Source organism: Sphaerodactylus townsendi, linkage group LG04 (genome assembly GCF_021028975.2).
Source record: "Sphaerodactylus townsendi isolate TG3544 linkage group LG04, MPM_Stown_v2.3, whole genome shotgun sequence".
Taxonomy (NCBI): Eukaryota; Metazoa; Chordata; class Lepidosauria; order Squamata; family Sphaerodactylidae; genus Sphaerodactylus; species Sphaerodactylus townsendi.
Genome location: NC_059428.1, coordinates 67,659,130 through 67,677,080, shown reverse-complemented (window position 1 = coordinate 67,677,080; position 17,951 = coordinate 67,659,130). Strand labels below are relative to the sequence as shown.

Genomic DNA, 17,951 nt, shown 5'->3' with positions numbered 1-17,951 from the left:
ATGAGCAAGTAAGATTAGAGATTTGTGGAGAGTTGGAGAGAGTAGGAGAGATGGAAAAGTTGATCTGAGAAGTGAGTGCATGAGGGTAAAGCAGTTACAGCAGGGGATGTATCCTATTCAAAAAAATTATACTATCCTTCCTTCAGAAACAGTGTTCTGGAGAGATGTGAAAGGTACAGACAAGCCCTTTGGCAACTAATGTTTGGAGCACCTTCTCTCCGTTTGCACCAGGCATCTAACTCAGTGAACGTCAAGCACATTTCTATTTTCCCCAGGCATCTGTAGAGTACTGATGGGAATATTTTTACTGTTCTGATTTTTGTTGTTTTTCTGCCCTATAGGTTTTACTGCTGTGATTTTATACTGTTACCTTATAAAATTTAATATATACTGATGCATCTTTAATACATACAGCTTCTATCTTACAAGCCCTTAACAATATGACTTTATTCACAAATACTTTTAAACTTAAAACATGGGTTATTCATATTTTAGATAGACGTTTTGCCACCTGACTGGATTTAGCTTACCTGCTGCATTTCATATGGATGGAAAGGCAAAGTATTAACTCCTGCATCTGTTACTTCATGATCTACCTAAATACAAAAATCCAGAAAACATTTTCTTGTCAGTTCATTATTCCATAAGCAATTCAGTCCACAACAGATCTGAACTTTATTACAGAATATATTCCAAACTATGACACTGACATGATAAATGTAAGACATCCCACCCCCCCAGATACACAGGAATAGCTGAACAGCAAATGTAACAGGGAAAATGAAAGCCAAAGGAAGGACAAGAGTTGCATGGTCCCTAAACTTAAATAAATGATAGCAAGAATGTTTCCAAGTATTATTAACATTTTTCCTGCAGTTTACAGATGCGAAAGGTAAATTATAGCTGTTCAGTGTGATCTCAGCTGTCTCACTATGATCCCAGATATCTTTTCAAAATAAAAGGTGAAGGAGGATAAGATTGAGGAAGAAAACTTATTTATGACATTGCTTGCATCACTTTGTGGCTTTACAAACATCTCTTAAATTAACATAATGGTTGTGTCAATACTAACTTCATCACAGCAACACAAGAAGAATTCATTGGAAGTTTTACAATAATACCACCGAGGACAAATTTACAGGGCCATCCTGAATAGCATTACACCTCAAGAAGTCCATTACCTAAATTCACTTAGAAGGGTATAGGCGTGCTCAGGATGGCACTGTGGGACATTCAGAAGCAAAAGTAAAGGGCACATTTGCTCATCTACTGAAAGTGGCAAGCTAAGGTGTAAAATGTACAAAACAGAGCTTTCCTGGACGCAAAACTAGTTTATGTTTATGGTTGTCGTGGAAACTTTACAAAATTCTGGTAAATTAGCTGCACTTAACTCTGCAGTAATAGACCAATACAGTCAAATGTAAAATGAGATCCAAGTTCATTTTTCCTCTAATGATTGCATTTTAAAACATAACTGAATTCCTCTGAAATCAAGAAGGCTTCATGCTATTTCATACTTCTGCCCAGCTTACAGCATTGTTGGGAAAAACCAAATCCAGACTTATCTGCAAAACTCCTACATATTTTGGGGTTCAGTGACATCAACATGAGGTAACATCCAATTCCACCTCTTTTCCTCACTGGATTCCAAGGAAACTGTGCACTTGTTAAGCAATGTCGGAATCAGTGATGTACTGAATGAAGGTGAATACGATGAAATATAATCCAGATGACAGAAGCATGTCTGACTGAAACTATCTATGAAATTAACATGCAAAATGATATTTAACAGGTTGTACTCCCCCCAAAATTCCGGTTTGCAATTTTGGCTTCCTACCAGACACAACTTTTCTCAGTGAGGTTCAATTGGCAACTGAGGCCAAGAATGTCTTTTATTAGTTTGGGTTGATACTGGAACTGTGATCTTTCCTAGAGAAGTCTACCACAATGATCCATAAGTAGGTCACTTCTAGAATAGATTATTGTAACAATCTACATGGAACTATTTTTGAACAGTTCTCAGAAGTTTAAACTGGACTAAAACACGCTTGCCTGATTTTTAACAGTAGCCAACTTAGTGGTACATCATATCTATGTTGTTGAATCTTCACTGGCTTATGATTTGTTTCTAGGCACAATTTAAAGTGCTGTTTTGCCTTTGAAAAACATAAAAGTTTGGGAATACTTCCCCCATGAGGTTTGCTTGGCACTTTCATTGTCAGTTTTTCCACAGTTTCAGACTTTTACTTAAGCAGGATTTTTGAGCTAGGGTAAGGTCATAGTCTTCTGCTTTGTTTTGCTAATTATATCAGACTTACTTACTGTAGTTCTCTATTATGAGTTTGTTATGGATTTTGTTTTAACTGATCTTTTTGTTATGACCTGTAATATACTTAATACGTTTTATTGTATGTAAGCTACCTGGAGATCTATCTATGAAACCAAAGGGTTGGAGTATAAATGCTCTCACTTAGAAAGTGTTTGTTTTGTCACAAGTCACACAGGATATAGAGATAGGCAGCATTCTCCCAAAAAGAATGTGCCAGGCATGATATCATTTGTGTAATATGCATATGACAGTGAACATTAGTTTTTCCTTTACACCAACATAAAGCAGGCATTACACTTAAGGTTTGATATAATGTTGTCTGAGAGAGATGTTCATTCTGAAATCTGCATTAGAATAATAAAAATTTCAACACGTTTTCTTATTAAAATCACTAAAAAGGGGTTATAGTTATTGCTTTAGCACATCTTTAAATATAAAAACTCTTTGAGATGAACACGTATAACTTGATCTAAACTAGCTAACAGAGGCAATAGATGACATAGTGCCTATCATATTTGTACTACTACCATTAAGACAAGAGCAAAAATCTGTGCATAAAAATTGATACTTTACAGCACATTGAAAGAACAGGACAGCCCAAACCAATTAAGCTATTATACCCATTTAGACATAACACAGGAGTCAGTATTAATTCCTCAATGAATATAGTAAGTATAAAAATATTACTTTTTCCCACCTGAATAGCAATCATCCTGGAAGAGGGATTGTTTCTTATTACAGATTTATTATTGCTTTCCATTTTGGTAACATCATTACTATGATGCTCAATCTGATCGAGGTTTTGTTCATAAGGTTGATTTTCTGTCTTTGCCAGCACACACTGAAGATTCTGCAACTTCTGCATTTCATCACTTGCTACAAGATTACCAGTGTTGTAACTGCCACTTGATGTTGCTTCTGGATCAGTGTCAACGTAAGAATCATAATTTGTATATATATAATTAGACTGATCTGTTACTTCTGGCATAAGCAGTATTTCACTAATGACTGGAAGTGTTCTTTCGTTCTGAAAGTCTGGAGGAACTTCATTTAGAAATACTGGCTGGTTCTCAGATAAAGTCGAAGGCAATGATACTTTTGACATAGGATGCGCTGCTGCTATTGGGTCACTAGTTTGACTAGAAAAAGAATATGTAGGAACAAAAGGATTAAAAGAGGAGAGACAGGAGGTCATATATTCTAGATCACTGCTGGCTACTGAGTCAGTAGTTATTGGCACAGAAGATTTATTAATATGAGAGATAGGCTTAAACTCTTTCGCAGCTGGGTTTAAACGTGGTTTGCTCTGGGAATTCTGATCTTGACTAGTTAGGCAGATTGAATAATTTTCTCCATTTTTAACTGTTTTTTCAGCTCCAGAGACATCTACATTTTCTTTCAGCATAACTGCATGTTTCATCAAACCAATAAGGTCACCCATCATAATAAAACGTAGAGACTGCAGGAGGAAAGATTTCAGACCACCAGCATCTTCCACAATTTGACGGGTGGCTTCAGGAAAGTATTCATATTCTCCAATTAACAGTGGACTATCAATTTCCATGGGGCCATGTTCTTCCAAGATTTGAGAAAAATAGCTGTGAAAAGTAATTGCAATTCTTATTTCAGTGTGAAGTTGTGCAATGTAGTTATGCAATCCTTTACACAGATGTGACACAACATGAACAATTAAGTCTGATTTAAGACCAGCAACACCTTAAAGACCGAGTTTCAGGGTGTAAGTTTTTGAGTCGAAGTTCCCTTTGTCAGACACAGTAGAAATAAAGCAGAGTGGAAATGCTTGGGGAAGAAAATCAGCATCTCTCGTGACCCCTCTGCTCTAATCAAGCTGATTACAACAGGCATCATACCTTTTGAGTCCTTCATAAGCACTCTTTACAATATCCCTCCCACCTTCTGACTAGCATAAAGGAAATCAGATCTCCATTTCTATTCTACGGCATCCAATAAAGGCAGCTTTGACTCTTGAAAGCTTACAGCTTGATATTCTGGCTGGTCTCTAAGGTGCTACTGAACTCAAATCTAACTGTTCTACTGCAGAACAACATGGATGCCCTCTGAAACTATGACAAATTAAGGAATTCAGTAAAGCTCCAAAGAGACTTCTAGATGAAGAAAAATATCTAAAGAGCTCAATATGGACTAACAACTAAGAAAATTTTGCAGTGACTATTACAAGCAGATGCCAATCAGATTCTTGCAGCTAATTCTCTAGAATCTTCCAATGACAAGTTGCTAGGGATATACTTTGTCCCGGCTATACAATATTTGGCGCAAACAAGTCTTTTTAAAAATTTCTGTCAGATGGAACAGTTAAGTGTATTTAAGGCAGAAACTTATAATTATTTAAAATTTATTTAATAAATACTTATTAAAAGGGGAAATGACGACATACTCATACAAGTTTTCACAAGTTGAATCTGGATAGTTGTCCAACATTCTCTGATAACTGCTACTGGAAGAAACACTAAACAAAGCTTCAAATTCCTCCACTTGATCATAAAGGTCATCTGGAATTCTAAAAGGTTCACATGGATTCATAAAACTTCTGTTAAGACAAGAAATATGAAACACAACTTTCTTATGAATAGAAATATCTTAATAGTTAATAGAAAGCTCAACAACTGATCATAACATTTGTTTCAATCACAAGCTTAACACTGGTGATAAGATACATCAGATACAACAGCCATAAAACAAAAATTAGAATCGAAACAAAGATTAAGACAAAAATGAACAATGGTATAACTTGTAGCCTATGGCTTGGATACAGTGATGAGCTAGCAGAAAAATAGCTGGACTAAGTGCAGTTATGCTTGCGCAACATCTTAAGCAACACTTAGTACTTTGCTCTCTATATAGTGCTGTATAACATGAGCATAAATGTAGCCTGGGTAATGGTTTGCACTGGCACATCAAAACTAATGATACCTGGTTCCACGTAAAGACCTAAGTAAAATTGTAACTTTTCCTTTTCCATTTTCTTCGGCCCCTCCCACATGATCCATGCCTCCCACAAGTCACAGCCTAGTCCAGACTAGATGACGAGTGTGGGGAATGGAGCACATGGGGGGAGGGATCAGGATGAAATGGCAGATGAAGTTACAATTTTACTTAGGTCTTTACATGCAGCAGGGTCTACGCTTAGCTTTAAAAAGGGCTTGGACAGATTTATGGAGGAGAAGTCGATCTACGGCTACCAAACTTGATCCTCTTTGATCTCAGATTGCAAATGCCTTAGCAGACCAGGTGCTCAGGAGCAGCAGCAGCAGGAGGCCATTGCTTTCACATCCTTCACGTGAGCTCCCAAAGGCACCTGGTGGGCCACTGCGAGTAGCAGAGTGCTGGACTAGATGGACTCTGGTCTGATCCAGCAGGCTGGTTCTTATGTTCTTACCTTGTGCTACCTTCCTAATACTTTCAAGTAAATGTTCTGTTAATGGCCAAAGCACTTTGTGGTGCTTCTCTGTGAAACTTCTTTGTGAAACTTTGCCTCTACCACTGTACGACTAGAACTTCCATTATTTAGTTTTATGCACCACAGTAGAAATATTTGTATTTTTCTGAGCTTTTAGTGAATACCTATTTTATTACTTAATTGCTTTGGTTTTACAGTGGCTAAATTAAATTATCCTGTGTATATTCTGATATTTGGAATGCTGCTGCTAAACTAAAATCCTCTTTAAAATTCTTACTGGTTTTATTGTTTTACTGTTGTTACTGGTGCTAGTTTTATTAGCTTTTTTACTGTCACCTGCTGCTGACCACTTTTATTCTTGTATACAGACTCAGGAAACTGAAACTGCATAAAAATTGTGTACATATATAAAGATTGCTCATTTCATCAGCAATCGAGAGAGTTGTATGGGATTTTATAATAATTCTTTTCTAGGATTGCAGAATTTGTTAAATCCTTATTAAGATTTACAGAAAGGCAATAAATACAATAATTATATTTAAACAGTAAACAAGGTAACATATGACAGTTGCAAAAGCTGCACAGCACTATATATACCTCTTGAAAACACTGCAAAGATCAGAGCAACATACACACAGTGCAACAGTGAAAGGGAAAAACTCAGGGATTTATCCCTCATAGATTTTGACAGGAAAGGAAAAACAGGGCAAGATTTCCTCTCCAGCACAATTCCACATGGACCTTTAGCTTTTCAAATATAATTCAGCAATTGACCTTGATTAAATATAATGTATCATTTCTTTCCAATTCCAAGTTGGCTGTGTGGTATATCATAATAAATTATCTTTATCATGATATACCATATAACCAATTTGAAATCAGGAAGAAGTGATACATTACATTTTATAGAAGTCAATTGCTTGTAAGCTGTAGAATTTGCATGCAAGGACACTTACGACACAGTTCTACCCTAGCAGCCCTTAGGTCATACTACTAATGCTAGTACTTCCAAGTCTCTCATGGACAAAATGCCATGTCACTGGCATCAGGTGCCAAAATCAAACACTCCTGTTTTTCAGCATCTCTTCCACTTAACACACACAAAAATGTCCATTAATGCAGGAGTAGCACCAGCCTGGCTTTCCCTTCCTCACTGTAGCCCCATAAGAATATAAGAACATAGGAACAAGCCAGCTGGATCAGACCAGAATCCATCTAGTCCAGCACTCTGCTACTCGCAGTGGCCCACCAGGTGCCTTGGGGAGCTCACATGCAGGATGTGAAAGCAATGGCCTTCTGCAGCTGTTGCTCCCGAGCACCTGGACTGTTAAGGCATTTGCAATCTCAGATCAAAGAGGATCAAGATTGGTAGCCATAAATCGACTTCTCCTCCATAAATCCATCCAAGCCCCTTTTAAAGCTATCCAGGTTAGTGGCCATCACCACCTCCCGTGGCAGTATATTCCAAACACCAATCACACATTGCGTGAAGAAGTGTTTCCTTTTATTAGTCCTAATTCTCCCCCCCAGCATTTTCAATGGATGCCCCCTGGTTCTAGTATTGTGAGAAAGAGAAAAATTTCTCTCTGTCAACATTTTCTATCCCATGCATAATTTTAGAAGTCTCCTCTCCAAACTAAAGAGTCCCAAACGCTACAGCCTCTCCTCATAGGGAAGGTGCTCCAGTCCCTCAATCATCCCCGTTGCCCTTCTCTGCACTTTTTCTATCTCTTCAATATCCTTTTTGAGATGTGGCGACCAGAACTGAACACAGTACTCCAAGTGCGGTCGCACCACTGCTTTATATTAGGGCATGACAATCTTTGCAGTTTTATTATCAATTCCTTTCCTAATTATCCCCAGCATAGAGTCTACAGCATGGTCTACAGCCTCATGAATCTCACAAACTTTAGCAGTTTTTGGAGATGTTAGGGGGCAACTGGGGATGGTAAGGCAGGAAAAAACCATATCCACATGTGTCTTCTGCACTCTCCACAGAATCCAAGTCTCTGCCCTTAACTTATACGAAGTATTTCCACTGAAATAATTAGCAGAAACAAATGTATTTATCTGGGTCAGGGTGGGTGGGTGGATCATGAGATGTACTTTTCTCAATTAGACATTGTAATTTGATCTACGGACTAAAGAGCTAAAGAACAAGCTGAATTTCAGTTTCAGTTCCTAGTACAACTTTAGATAGTTTGAAGCTCTTCTGGAAAAAATCCAGTTCCAGTGAACCACAGTTTCAACATAGTATTTAAAAATGTGGGTATATTACTATAGATTCTGAAATTAAAGGCTGGCAAGTCTTGCATATCTGTGTGTTCTCCAAGACACCAGAAGCTTAATCATCGTCCTTTACCTGGACTGAGTCAAGGCTGGTTTTCCAGCATGAACAACTGCACACAGGTCCTTAGATAGCAGTATGATCTTAACTTGCCCAATTTCCTGTTAGTGAAATGATTTACCATAAGAGGTCACTTTCCTTCCCCACTTGTGTTCATGGTTTTTTGCCTTCAAGGGTCCCCCAGCACCCACCACTGATGCTTTAGTGTACTGGGCGGGGGCGGGGGTCCATGAGGAAAAAGAAGGCAAGAAAAGGATCCATTGAATACTTACTGTGAAGGGTCTTTCTACTGTAGGTAAGGGAGACATCTTAGATGGGTGTCTTCTCCACCAATAGCAAGGAGGCAGGAAGTAGTTTTAACTTTTAACGGGTCACTTCCCCTTCTTTGCCCTCGAGGCCATTTTCCTTCAGTATCCTCATGACCTAGTAGTTGGTATCTGGAAGTGACCGTTTAACCAATTCTATAACTTGAAACACTAATAACTGTAAAAAACATAACTTAAGAGGCTCAGCGAGTTCTCAATTCAAACACTCATTCGTTCAGTCCAGCATCGGGGATAATGGAGACCAGGGGGGGTCAAGATGTCTCCCTTACCTACAGTAGAAAGACCCTTCACAGTAAGTATTCAATGGATCCTTCTACTGTAGGTGGGAGACATCTTAGATGGGACCTCCCCGAGCAGTGTCCCCAATTAGGGTGGGTCTCATTAATCCCCGATGATATGTTCTAACACCCTCCGGCCGAATGCCTTCTCTGCAGCGGCTAGAGAGTTCAGTTTGTAGTGTCTGGAGAACGTGGAAATCGAAGACCAGGTGGCGGCCTTACATATCTCTTCCACTGAGGCTCTGTTGCGGTATGTCGTCAAGGTGCGTAGCTACTAGCTGCACTCCTGGTAGAGTGTAGCGGTAATGCCCGGTGGAAGGTCCGGGAAGTGCTGCCGCTTTGTAAGCCTCCTCATGATGGTATTGCTTTGAGCTGTGGTGCTTATAAATGCTTGGTTGACATAGGGGGGCCCCTAGTGTTCTGCAGCAAGGCAATGTTGATGAAGAGGGTTTCAGATTTTCGAATTCCCTCAGTCCTGATTATGAACGCTTTTGAAGCTCGGCATGGATCGCTCTAAGCTGCAGTATGCCACTCCTTCTCTTTTGGATGCGAGGGTTAGAAAAGCATGAAGTTAGGCACCACGATTTCCTGTTGAAGGTGGTGAAATCTGGACAGAACTTCTTTGGAACGGGAAAAAGCTGGGTCCAGAGCGCCAGTATTACTTTTATCTTGATGGAATATGTGCAGAATTTTGTGTTAGGATGGATAGCTCTCAACTCTGAGGACCCGGCGTGCCGAGGTAAATGGCCAGGAGAGAAACAAGGTGTTTTCATTCGCGACTCCACACGCAGGGGGATCGCTTTTCTGAATGGGTTCGGAAGGGGTGGTGTTTGTTAGAGCCGCGGAGAGCACCGCGATTGGGAGTCAGCCATGTAGCCGGAAACCTGTGTATATGACCGGTGGTTGGGAGAGTTTCACACCTCTCAAGAAATTTACCACGTCTATGTGGCTCGCAATGGTGTTGCCTTCTACTGATCTACACACCGTCGATATTGCTGAGATCTGTCTTCTCAGTGTGGCGATATGGAAAGTCCCTTTCTCGGAAACCCTGTTGCAGGAACTGCCTTAATATGTCGGATGGAAGGGGCCTCAGGAGTCCAGGTCTCTACCACGCTGCACCACCGGGCGAAGGAGTTCTCCATGAGGCATTGTAGATGTTGATAGTCGACCCGTCTGCGTGCTGCCAGGATGGTGTTAGTGTTACCTCCTGCAGAGTAGCCTCTCTGACTCAATTTTTTCTCGCTCACACGCCAGGCGGTCAGCTTGAGCCAGCCTGGGTCTGGATGTGAGAGAGGCCCTTGCGTCAGAAGGTCTGGTGTCGTCGGTAGTGAGAGAGGTGGTTCTACTGACATCTCTAGGATTGTGGAGTACCACGGTCTCCTGGGCCACTTTGGCACGATGAGTATGACTTGTGCCTTTTCCGTTCTTATTTTTTGTGAGAAAGGCGTGTGATGAGCGGGAACGGTGGGAACGCATACAGTAGTACCTGTGGCCATGGTGCCGCTATGGCGTCCACCTCCAGGGCACTGTGGTGAGTGTATCTGCACATGAAGAGCTGCAGCTGCTTGTTTTCCGCTATGGCAAACAGGTCTACCTTGGGTTGGCCTAGGCGTCGGCAGATCCATTGGAATACCTCTGGGTTTAACCTCCATTCGCCTTCCTGGACTTGCTGCCTGCTTAGCCAGTCTGCCTTGTCGTTTTGAATTCCCCGGATGTATTGGGCTTCTATGGACAGGAGGTGTTTTTCCGCCCAGTTGAGGACCTTTAGCGCTTCCTTGTGCAGTCTTGGGGATTTTGACCCTCCCTGGTTGTTGAGGTATATTTTGGTTGAGACGTTGTCTGTTCTCACTATCAGGTGTTGCAGTGTTATTTCCTTCTGAAAGTGTTGTAGTGCCAGGAACACTGCTCGCGTCTCCAACAAGTTGATTGGAAGTCTCGCTTCCTGCTTGGACCATGTGCCTTGCACGAATTTTTGATTGAGTGTCGCTCCCCAACCCGATAGGCTCGAGTCTGTGAAGATTTGAGGTCTTTTGTCGTGTAGGTAGCATCTGCCCCGCTGGAGGTTGTTTTTGTTTAGCCACCACTTCAAGCTGTCTCTGACCTGCGATGTCAATTGGAGTTTTCTGTCTCTCTTTCTGATAATGTCGAGCTGAAATGGCCTTAAGAAGAGTTGCAGTGGTCTTGCATGTAGCCTTGCCCATTGGTTGAGATCGATGACCGATATAAACAGTCCCAGTAGGCTTGCCAGTTGAAGCAGCGTTGGTTTTGCCGCTGACAGGATTGCGGCTGTTGCCCTTATTATTTTTGTGATCTTTTCCGGTGGGATAAACAATGCATTCTTTGTGGAGTCTATGATTGCTCCCAGGTGCTCTAATTTCTGTTTTGGGATGAGTGAGCTTTTCTCCGTATTTATCAGAAAGCCGTACTGTTGGAAAGTTTCCTGTACTCTGGCGATGTCCCTCAGACCTTGTAGTTTGGTTTTTGATCTTACTAGAAGGTCGTCTAAATAGGGGTGGATGTGTATCCCCTCTTCCCTGAGCTGGATGATGGGCCCCATGAGAACTTTGGAGAACGTTCTGGGGGCAGTGGCCAGACCGAACGGCAAGGTTCGGAATTGATAGTGAGCTTTTCCTACAGTGAACCTTAGAAATTTTCTGTGGGCCTGATTGATGGGGATGTGTAGGTAAGCCTCCCGGAGATCCAGGGAGGTGAGGAATTCCTCTGGTCTTAGGGCCAGAGCGATGGATCTGAGTGATTCCATTTTGAATTTTGGGAGCCGAATGAATTGATTTACGTATCTTAGGTTCAGCACTGCCCTGCAGTCCCCGTTGCGCTTGGGGACTGTAAAAAAGTGCGAATAGGTCCCTAAGCATTTCTCCTGTGGGGGCACGTGTTCCACTGCCAGGATTTGTAGGAGGTGTTGTACTGCATTTTTTGCTCTTTGGGCTTTTTCCGGGTTCGCGGAGAGGGGGGACGGGACAAAGAGGTGTCGGGGGAAGCTGGTAAACTCGATTACATAACCCGTTGCGATCACCTCTTGTGTCCAGTGGTCGACATGCGCTGCTTGCCAGGTTTGGAGAAAGTTGGACAGCCGCCCCCCCACCGGGATATCCCGGGAGTCATTGTTTATTTCCACCAGGTTTAAAGGGCTTTCCCTGTTTGTGGAACGGCTTGAATGTTGGTTTGGCACGAAAGGAGTTCTGGTTGTGCCACGCGGGGCGGTTGTGATCCCTGTTAAACCTGGGTAGTGTTTTCTGGGATCTGAATGTGGTGCGATTTCCCTGTGGGGCAGAAGTCCTATCCTGTCTGACTGTCTTTGGCATAGCTTTCTTTTGGTCTTTTGTTTGAATTAAGACCTGTTCTAGTTCTTTGCCAAAGACGTGTTCCCCATAATAGGAGTAGGCTGCTACTGCATTTTTGGAGAGCATGTCGGCCTGCCATGGGCGCAGCCAGGCGTTACGCCTGGCCACCATGTTAGAAGCCATAGTTCTGGCCGCCATGGCAATCGCGTCTAGTGTCGCGTCTGCTATGAATGCATTAGCTAGGAAAACCCTTTCAATCCCTTCTCTGATTGCTGTGTTTTCTGCAGGGATCATCTCTAGGATCCTTTTAAGCCAGGCCATGGCCGCTCTGGACACCGTGGAGGCGGGTGTGAGTGCCTTAATGGCGGCAGCCAGCCAGTCATGGGACCTGCGTAGGGCAGCTTCTGATCTCCTGTCTAAGGGGTCCTTAATATTGCTGTCCCCTTCCTTCGGCACCAGCGCTCCAGAGTGCAAGACTGCTACTGGGGCCTCCACTGAGGGGACTTTTAACATGGCATGAAATTGTTGTGGTAATAGGTAGACTTTTTTATACGATGGCGGCAGCCCCTTGCGGTTAGTGGGGTTGAGCCATTCGCGCTGAATGCGCTTCACGAAGTATTCCGGTACCGGGAAGAATTTTTGGGCTTCTGAGTCTTGTGGAAAGTAACTGGTGTCTCCCTTAGGGAAGCCTTTCATGGGCTTTGAGGGCTTGTCAATCAGGTCAGGGGTAGGGGGTTCTTCTGCGTCTGCTTGGTCGTGTAGGGCCAGGGCCGAGACCGTTTTCTTTATCAATAATTGGATATCTTCCTGTTTAAAGAATTGAGGGGATTGTTCAGCCGCTTCAGTAACTGGGTCCTCCGTATCTGAGAACCTATCCCCTTCCTCCTGTATCTCCCTCTCGCTTTCTTCCTCTTCCTCCTCTTGTAGAGCAAGAGGGTCCCTATATCGATGGGCCGGGGCTAGCCCCATATTTTTAGCTCTAGGCAATTGAGATTGAGGTCTGTTGGCCAAGGCGCGTTGTTCCCTTGCATCCAAGGCTTTTTCAATTTGTTCTTGCAGCATTTGTGCAAATGCAGCAGGGGGCGCCTGTTGCCAGGCCATCAGTTCGCTGTTAGCAGACTGGGAAGCCCCTGGAGCGTCTTGGAGCTCCGTTTCGCTTTCCTCCCCACCACTTTCCCGGGGCCCCGGTACTTGCCCTTGCTGGTTAAGCGTTTGTTCTGCCACCTCCGCGGTAGAAGTCGAGGGTGGGGTGAACGAGTGCTCCGAATCCCTGTCAGGGTAGGAGAGACTCGTCTGGGAGCTGCCGCTCGCGGCCGCGCCCTTGTGAGGCGTCAAGCTCCCCGGCAGCGTGGTTTTCTTTGCCTTCTTGGGCGGCGGAGGTCCCTCCGCGCGCCCCGCTGCCTTACTCTGTTGGGCCGTTTCGGCCGTCGTGCCCTTCTTCGTCCCTTTTGTGGCCCTAGTGCGCTCTGCGACCGGGCCGACGAAGTCTTCTCTTGGCGGGGTAAAAGAGCCCGACGCCATTTCAATCGGGCGGGGTCTTCTCGTTCCCGCCTTTTTTGCCTCCAGGCACTTCTGCTCCGGAGCAGGTTTGTGGAGGATTTTTTAATCCCCCTTTGAATGCCTGAGGATTTTTTGTTAAGTGCCGGTCTCAAGCATACCAAAAACCACACACATACGTTTGAGAGTGCGAGAGCCTCTAAAAGCACAGCCTCCCTGCTAGGCAGGAAAAAAATACTGAAGGAAAATGGCCTCGAGGGCAAAGAAGGGGAAGTGACCCGTTAAAAGTTAAAACTACTTCCTGCCTCCTTGCTATTGGTGGAGAAGACACCCATCTAAGATGTCTCCCACCTACAGTAGAAACTCTAACTTTCCCAGTGTCTTAAACTGGCAGTACACAGCATCTAACCCAAAGGTTTTAATCCTTAAATATACCTGTTGGAGTGTCCTCCCCCACTGCCCTCCATGGAATTGTGACTGTGAGCAATTAAAATATTCCTACTCAATTCACCAAGCTAAATAAGTTATTTTCAAAGCCACTGTTTCATTAGCTGTTTAATATTCTGTGAATCTGACTTTAACTTACTGCTACATTTCTTTGCAAAGCTTTTACAGATCCTAGATACCACTTCACATACTTCAGGAACAATTCTCATTCACAATTTCTAATCGAGCATGTGTTTCCCATTGAAACCAGTGATTTAACTTTGGCAGAACTATTGGCTGTGCATCTATGATATCTTACATTGCAACTTACAATGCATTTTCTTCTGAAAATATATTATCCTCCTCTCGAGTAGTTGTGCCAACTCCTCCGGAGAGAACTGAAATAGCCTAATTAGCACAGGAAAAGAAAAACAGAAACCATTTACACTGTATATAATATTTCAAAACTGAGTAGAGACAACCTTTAGAACATGGGTTTTAGAAATGACTATAAAATGAAACCATTTAAAAAGGGATTTCTGAAATTATGTTATTTTTCTACCAATATTCATGATGGAAGCAAACAGGATGTAAGTATAATAAAGTAACCATTTGTCAATCTTATTTACAATTTCAGTGGTCTACTAGTTTAACATGTTGACTAACAGCAATGTATGTTGTGTGTTTTTTTAACTATTTCCAAGTCTGAAGAGGGTTTGTTTTCTCTATCTCACAGAAACAGACAGATGGGACCTTCTTCAACAAAAATTTAAAAACAAAATTATTTTCCTCCAGAACAGCTGGATTGCATATAAATATGCAATCTAATATATATTTAACTAACTAAAACTCATGCAAGAAATAAATAAGAAGAGGAAAGAGGAGGTTGTTTCTACACCCTGCTTTTCTCTGCCATAATGAGTCTCAAAGTGGCTTACAATCACATTCCCTTCCTCTTTATGGTGAGGCAGTTGGGGCTGAGAGTGTTCTGAGAGAACTGTGACTGGCCCAAGGTCACTCAGCAGGGTTCATGTGGAGGAACGAGGAAATAAACCAGTTCTCCAGATTAGAGTATGTGCTCTTAACTGCTACACCGCACTTGTTCTCTAAGATTCTTCATCAGGATATAGCCCTACACTGCAGCATCAGAACTGGGATCACTGTAAGATTCCTACCACTCTGCTGCCTGAATACCTCAGTATGTGAACCAGGGTACAAGATACCTGAAAAATGTCAAAATGTCTGAAAAACATCAAAAAGAGAGATCGACTGTTCTTTTTCCAGAGGACTTATTTAGGAAATAATAGTTTCTGCCTGAGAAATTACCAAACTAGTTGACAGGTTCATTTAAATAGATTTTGTTCTAATCCACAGAAAATAGCTTCCCTATACGCCCAGTATTTTACAAGACTAAAAATAACTGCAGGTTTGTAACTAAACACCCTTTCTCAATTTTCAAAAGGACATAAAGAGAAAGACTGTAGAAAAAGCAAAGGAAGAATATTAAAAAATTGACATTTTTAGTATTTCTGCTACAATGTAACACAGTAGTCTCTCTTTAAAAATAAGGTAATATATACCCTTGATTCCTTCGGCTTCTTTCGGTTTCTGTTCTTTACTTTAATACCGTTATTCTGGGGAAAAAAGAAATTAAAAGTTTACCTTCAATCATCATAACTGACACTCTTCATGAAAAAAATTAGCACAGTACTTCTCGTTTTCACTCTTAAATTATTTGTATTTCTTTTTTTACCTTAAGAACATAAGAACATAAGAACAAGCCAGCTGGATCAGACCAAAGTCCATCTAGTCCAGCTCTCTGCTACTCGCAGTGGCCCACCAGGTGCCTTTGGGAGCTCACATGTAGGATGTGAACGCAATGGCCTTCTACGGCTGTTGCTCCCGATCACCTGGTCTGTTAAGGCATTTGCAATCTCAGATCAAAGAGGATCAAGATTGGTAGCCATAAATCGACTTCTCCTCCATAAATCTGTCCAAGCCCCTTTTAAAGCTATCCAGGTTAGTGGCCATCACCACCTCCTGTGGCAGCATATTCCAAACACCAATCACACGTTGCGTGAAGAAGTGTTTCCTTTTATTAGTCCTAATTCTTTCCCCCAGCATTTTCAATGAATGCCCCCTGGTTCTAGTATTGTGAGAAAGAAAGAAAAATTTCTCTCTGTCAACATTTTCTACCCCATGCATAATTTTGTAGACTTCAATCATATCCCCCCTCAGCCGCCTCCTCTCCAAACTAAAGAGTCCCAAACGCTGCAGCCTCTCCTCATAGGGAAGGTGCTCCAGTCCCTCAATCATCCTTGTTGCCCTTCTCTGCACTTTTTCTATCTCTTCAATATCCTTTTTGAGATGCGGCGACCAGAACTGGACACAGTACTCCAAGTGCGGTCGCACCACTGCTTTATATAAGGGCATGACAATCTTTGCAGTTTTATTCTCAATACCTTTTCTAATGATCCCCAGCATAGAGTTTGCCTTTTTCACAGCTGCCATGCATTGAGTTGACATTCCCATGGAACTATCAACTAAGACGCCTAAGACCTTAAGAAACGTTCTGGAGATAGACCTTGTTTATTTGACATTTCTCCATTTCTATTAATTATTACCGCACAAATTCCAAAAGACTGCAAACAGTTCCCAAATAAGTGATGATGTCACAAACCCCACAACTGTTATATGGGGAAGAAACAGGCAGACGTAAAGATACTGGTTCTGCGAATGTGAAATTGCTGTCTTCCTCTCTCATGTGGTGCAAATCACTGAGGTTTTTGTTAGCAAATCCCACTCCCGGTATTTCACCAGTTAAAGTGAAAATTGTTTTACCAACCTGCACTATACTGACATTACAATTTCAACAAATACATCCAAACTACTACACGTGCATAGTCACATCACTTTAAACAGTGCAGCTGTGGTACATGACACCAACTCCTTAGAACCATGTTTTGTAAAGAAGCAGCCCCATGCCTAAATACCATTATTACCTGTGGGGATAGGGCGGGATAGAAATCAACTCAAATAAAAAAAATAGACAAATAAAATAAAACTATGCTAGACACTAAAATCTGCCATTCAAAGAGGTAAGAGACAAACTGGTACTTAAGAGGGAGATGCCTCCCAATCAGTTCACAAGTGAGCCTCTCTTTAAAGTAGTTCCCTTCGCTACCTGGATGACTGAAAGGTGATTAACAGGGGAAATTCTGAAGTATCACCCAACAGAAAGTCTACCTTTAGAAAGAATTTAAGCAGCCAAGATGAATAACTGTCCTGACCTAATTAAGTTAAAATATAAAATAATGCATAACATTTATGAAAAAATGCATAAAAATTATGCAAACGAATTTCAAAAGCAAACTTTTTCTACAGGAATATAACATATCTATAAAAAATAGTCACCTTGGGAAATCTGCTACAGGGAATACAATCACTGTTCAAAATAGATGACGAAAAGTACAGAGATCTGATTACCAAAACCAATTTCATGGTCATAAATTCATAGCTATGTTTCATGGTCATAAATTCATAGTCATATTTCATATTTTAAAAATGTCATATTGCAATAATATGGTTAAGCAACAGCATCCCATGGAATAGATCAGAAGAAAAATCTTGCAAAACAAGTCATTGTATAGGTATAGGAAGGAAAGGGAAAAGATGTTCTGTCAACTTCTTCCACTGGATCCAAACCTTTCCCTCAAATTGAACAGCTTGATGCAAACTTCATGTTTCTAGATCTCTTAAAGCCCAAGTTCCCCCTTTCCTTCCTATTTCAGCATTCACCACAATGACTCATTATGTCTGATTATCCCTGAACAGATTTCTAATAAGGATTTTGAGCTGGTGTAAAAGTTATCATTAGAGGTAATTGTGGTTAAGACTAACCCTGGAATACAACTTTAAGCTTAACAACACAAATGGGAGAGAGCATTTTTTCTGGGAGTAAAGGTAGGACAGAGAGCAACAGAGAATCAGCACAAGACACATGGAGA

The 17,951-nt window shown here is 41.9% G+C and overlaps 1 protein-coding gene across 4 annotated transcripts in view; it reads right to left on the bottom strand.

Annotated features, from left to right (window-relative positions):
• TTC3 (tetratricopeptide repeat domain 3) overlaps nt 1–17,951 on the bottom strand; it is a 76,687-nt gene that overhangs the window by 21,466 nt on the left and 37,270 nt on the right. For 3 of the 4 annotated variants that reach the window (XM_048495683.1, XM_048495685.1, XM_048495684.1), the window contains exons 30-34: nt 15,525–15,578; nt 14,276–14,352; nt 4,746–4,898; nt 3,027–3,927; nt 531–596 (exon numbers count right to left, since the gene is read on the bottom strand). In XM_048495683.1, the coding sequence (XP_048351640.1) occupies nt 531–596; nt 3,027–3,927; nt 4,746–4,898; nt 14,276–14,352; nt 15,525–15,578 (1,251 nt within the window). The remainder of the gene's footprint in view (nt 1–530; nt 597–3,026; nt 3,928–4,745; nt 4,899–14,275; nt 14,353–15,524; nt 15,579–17,951) is intronic. The other variant, XM_048495686.1, reaches the window with a different exon arrangement.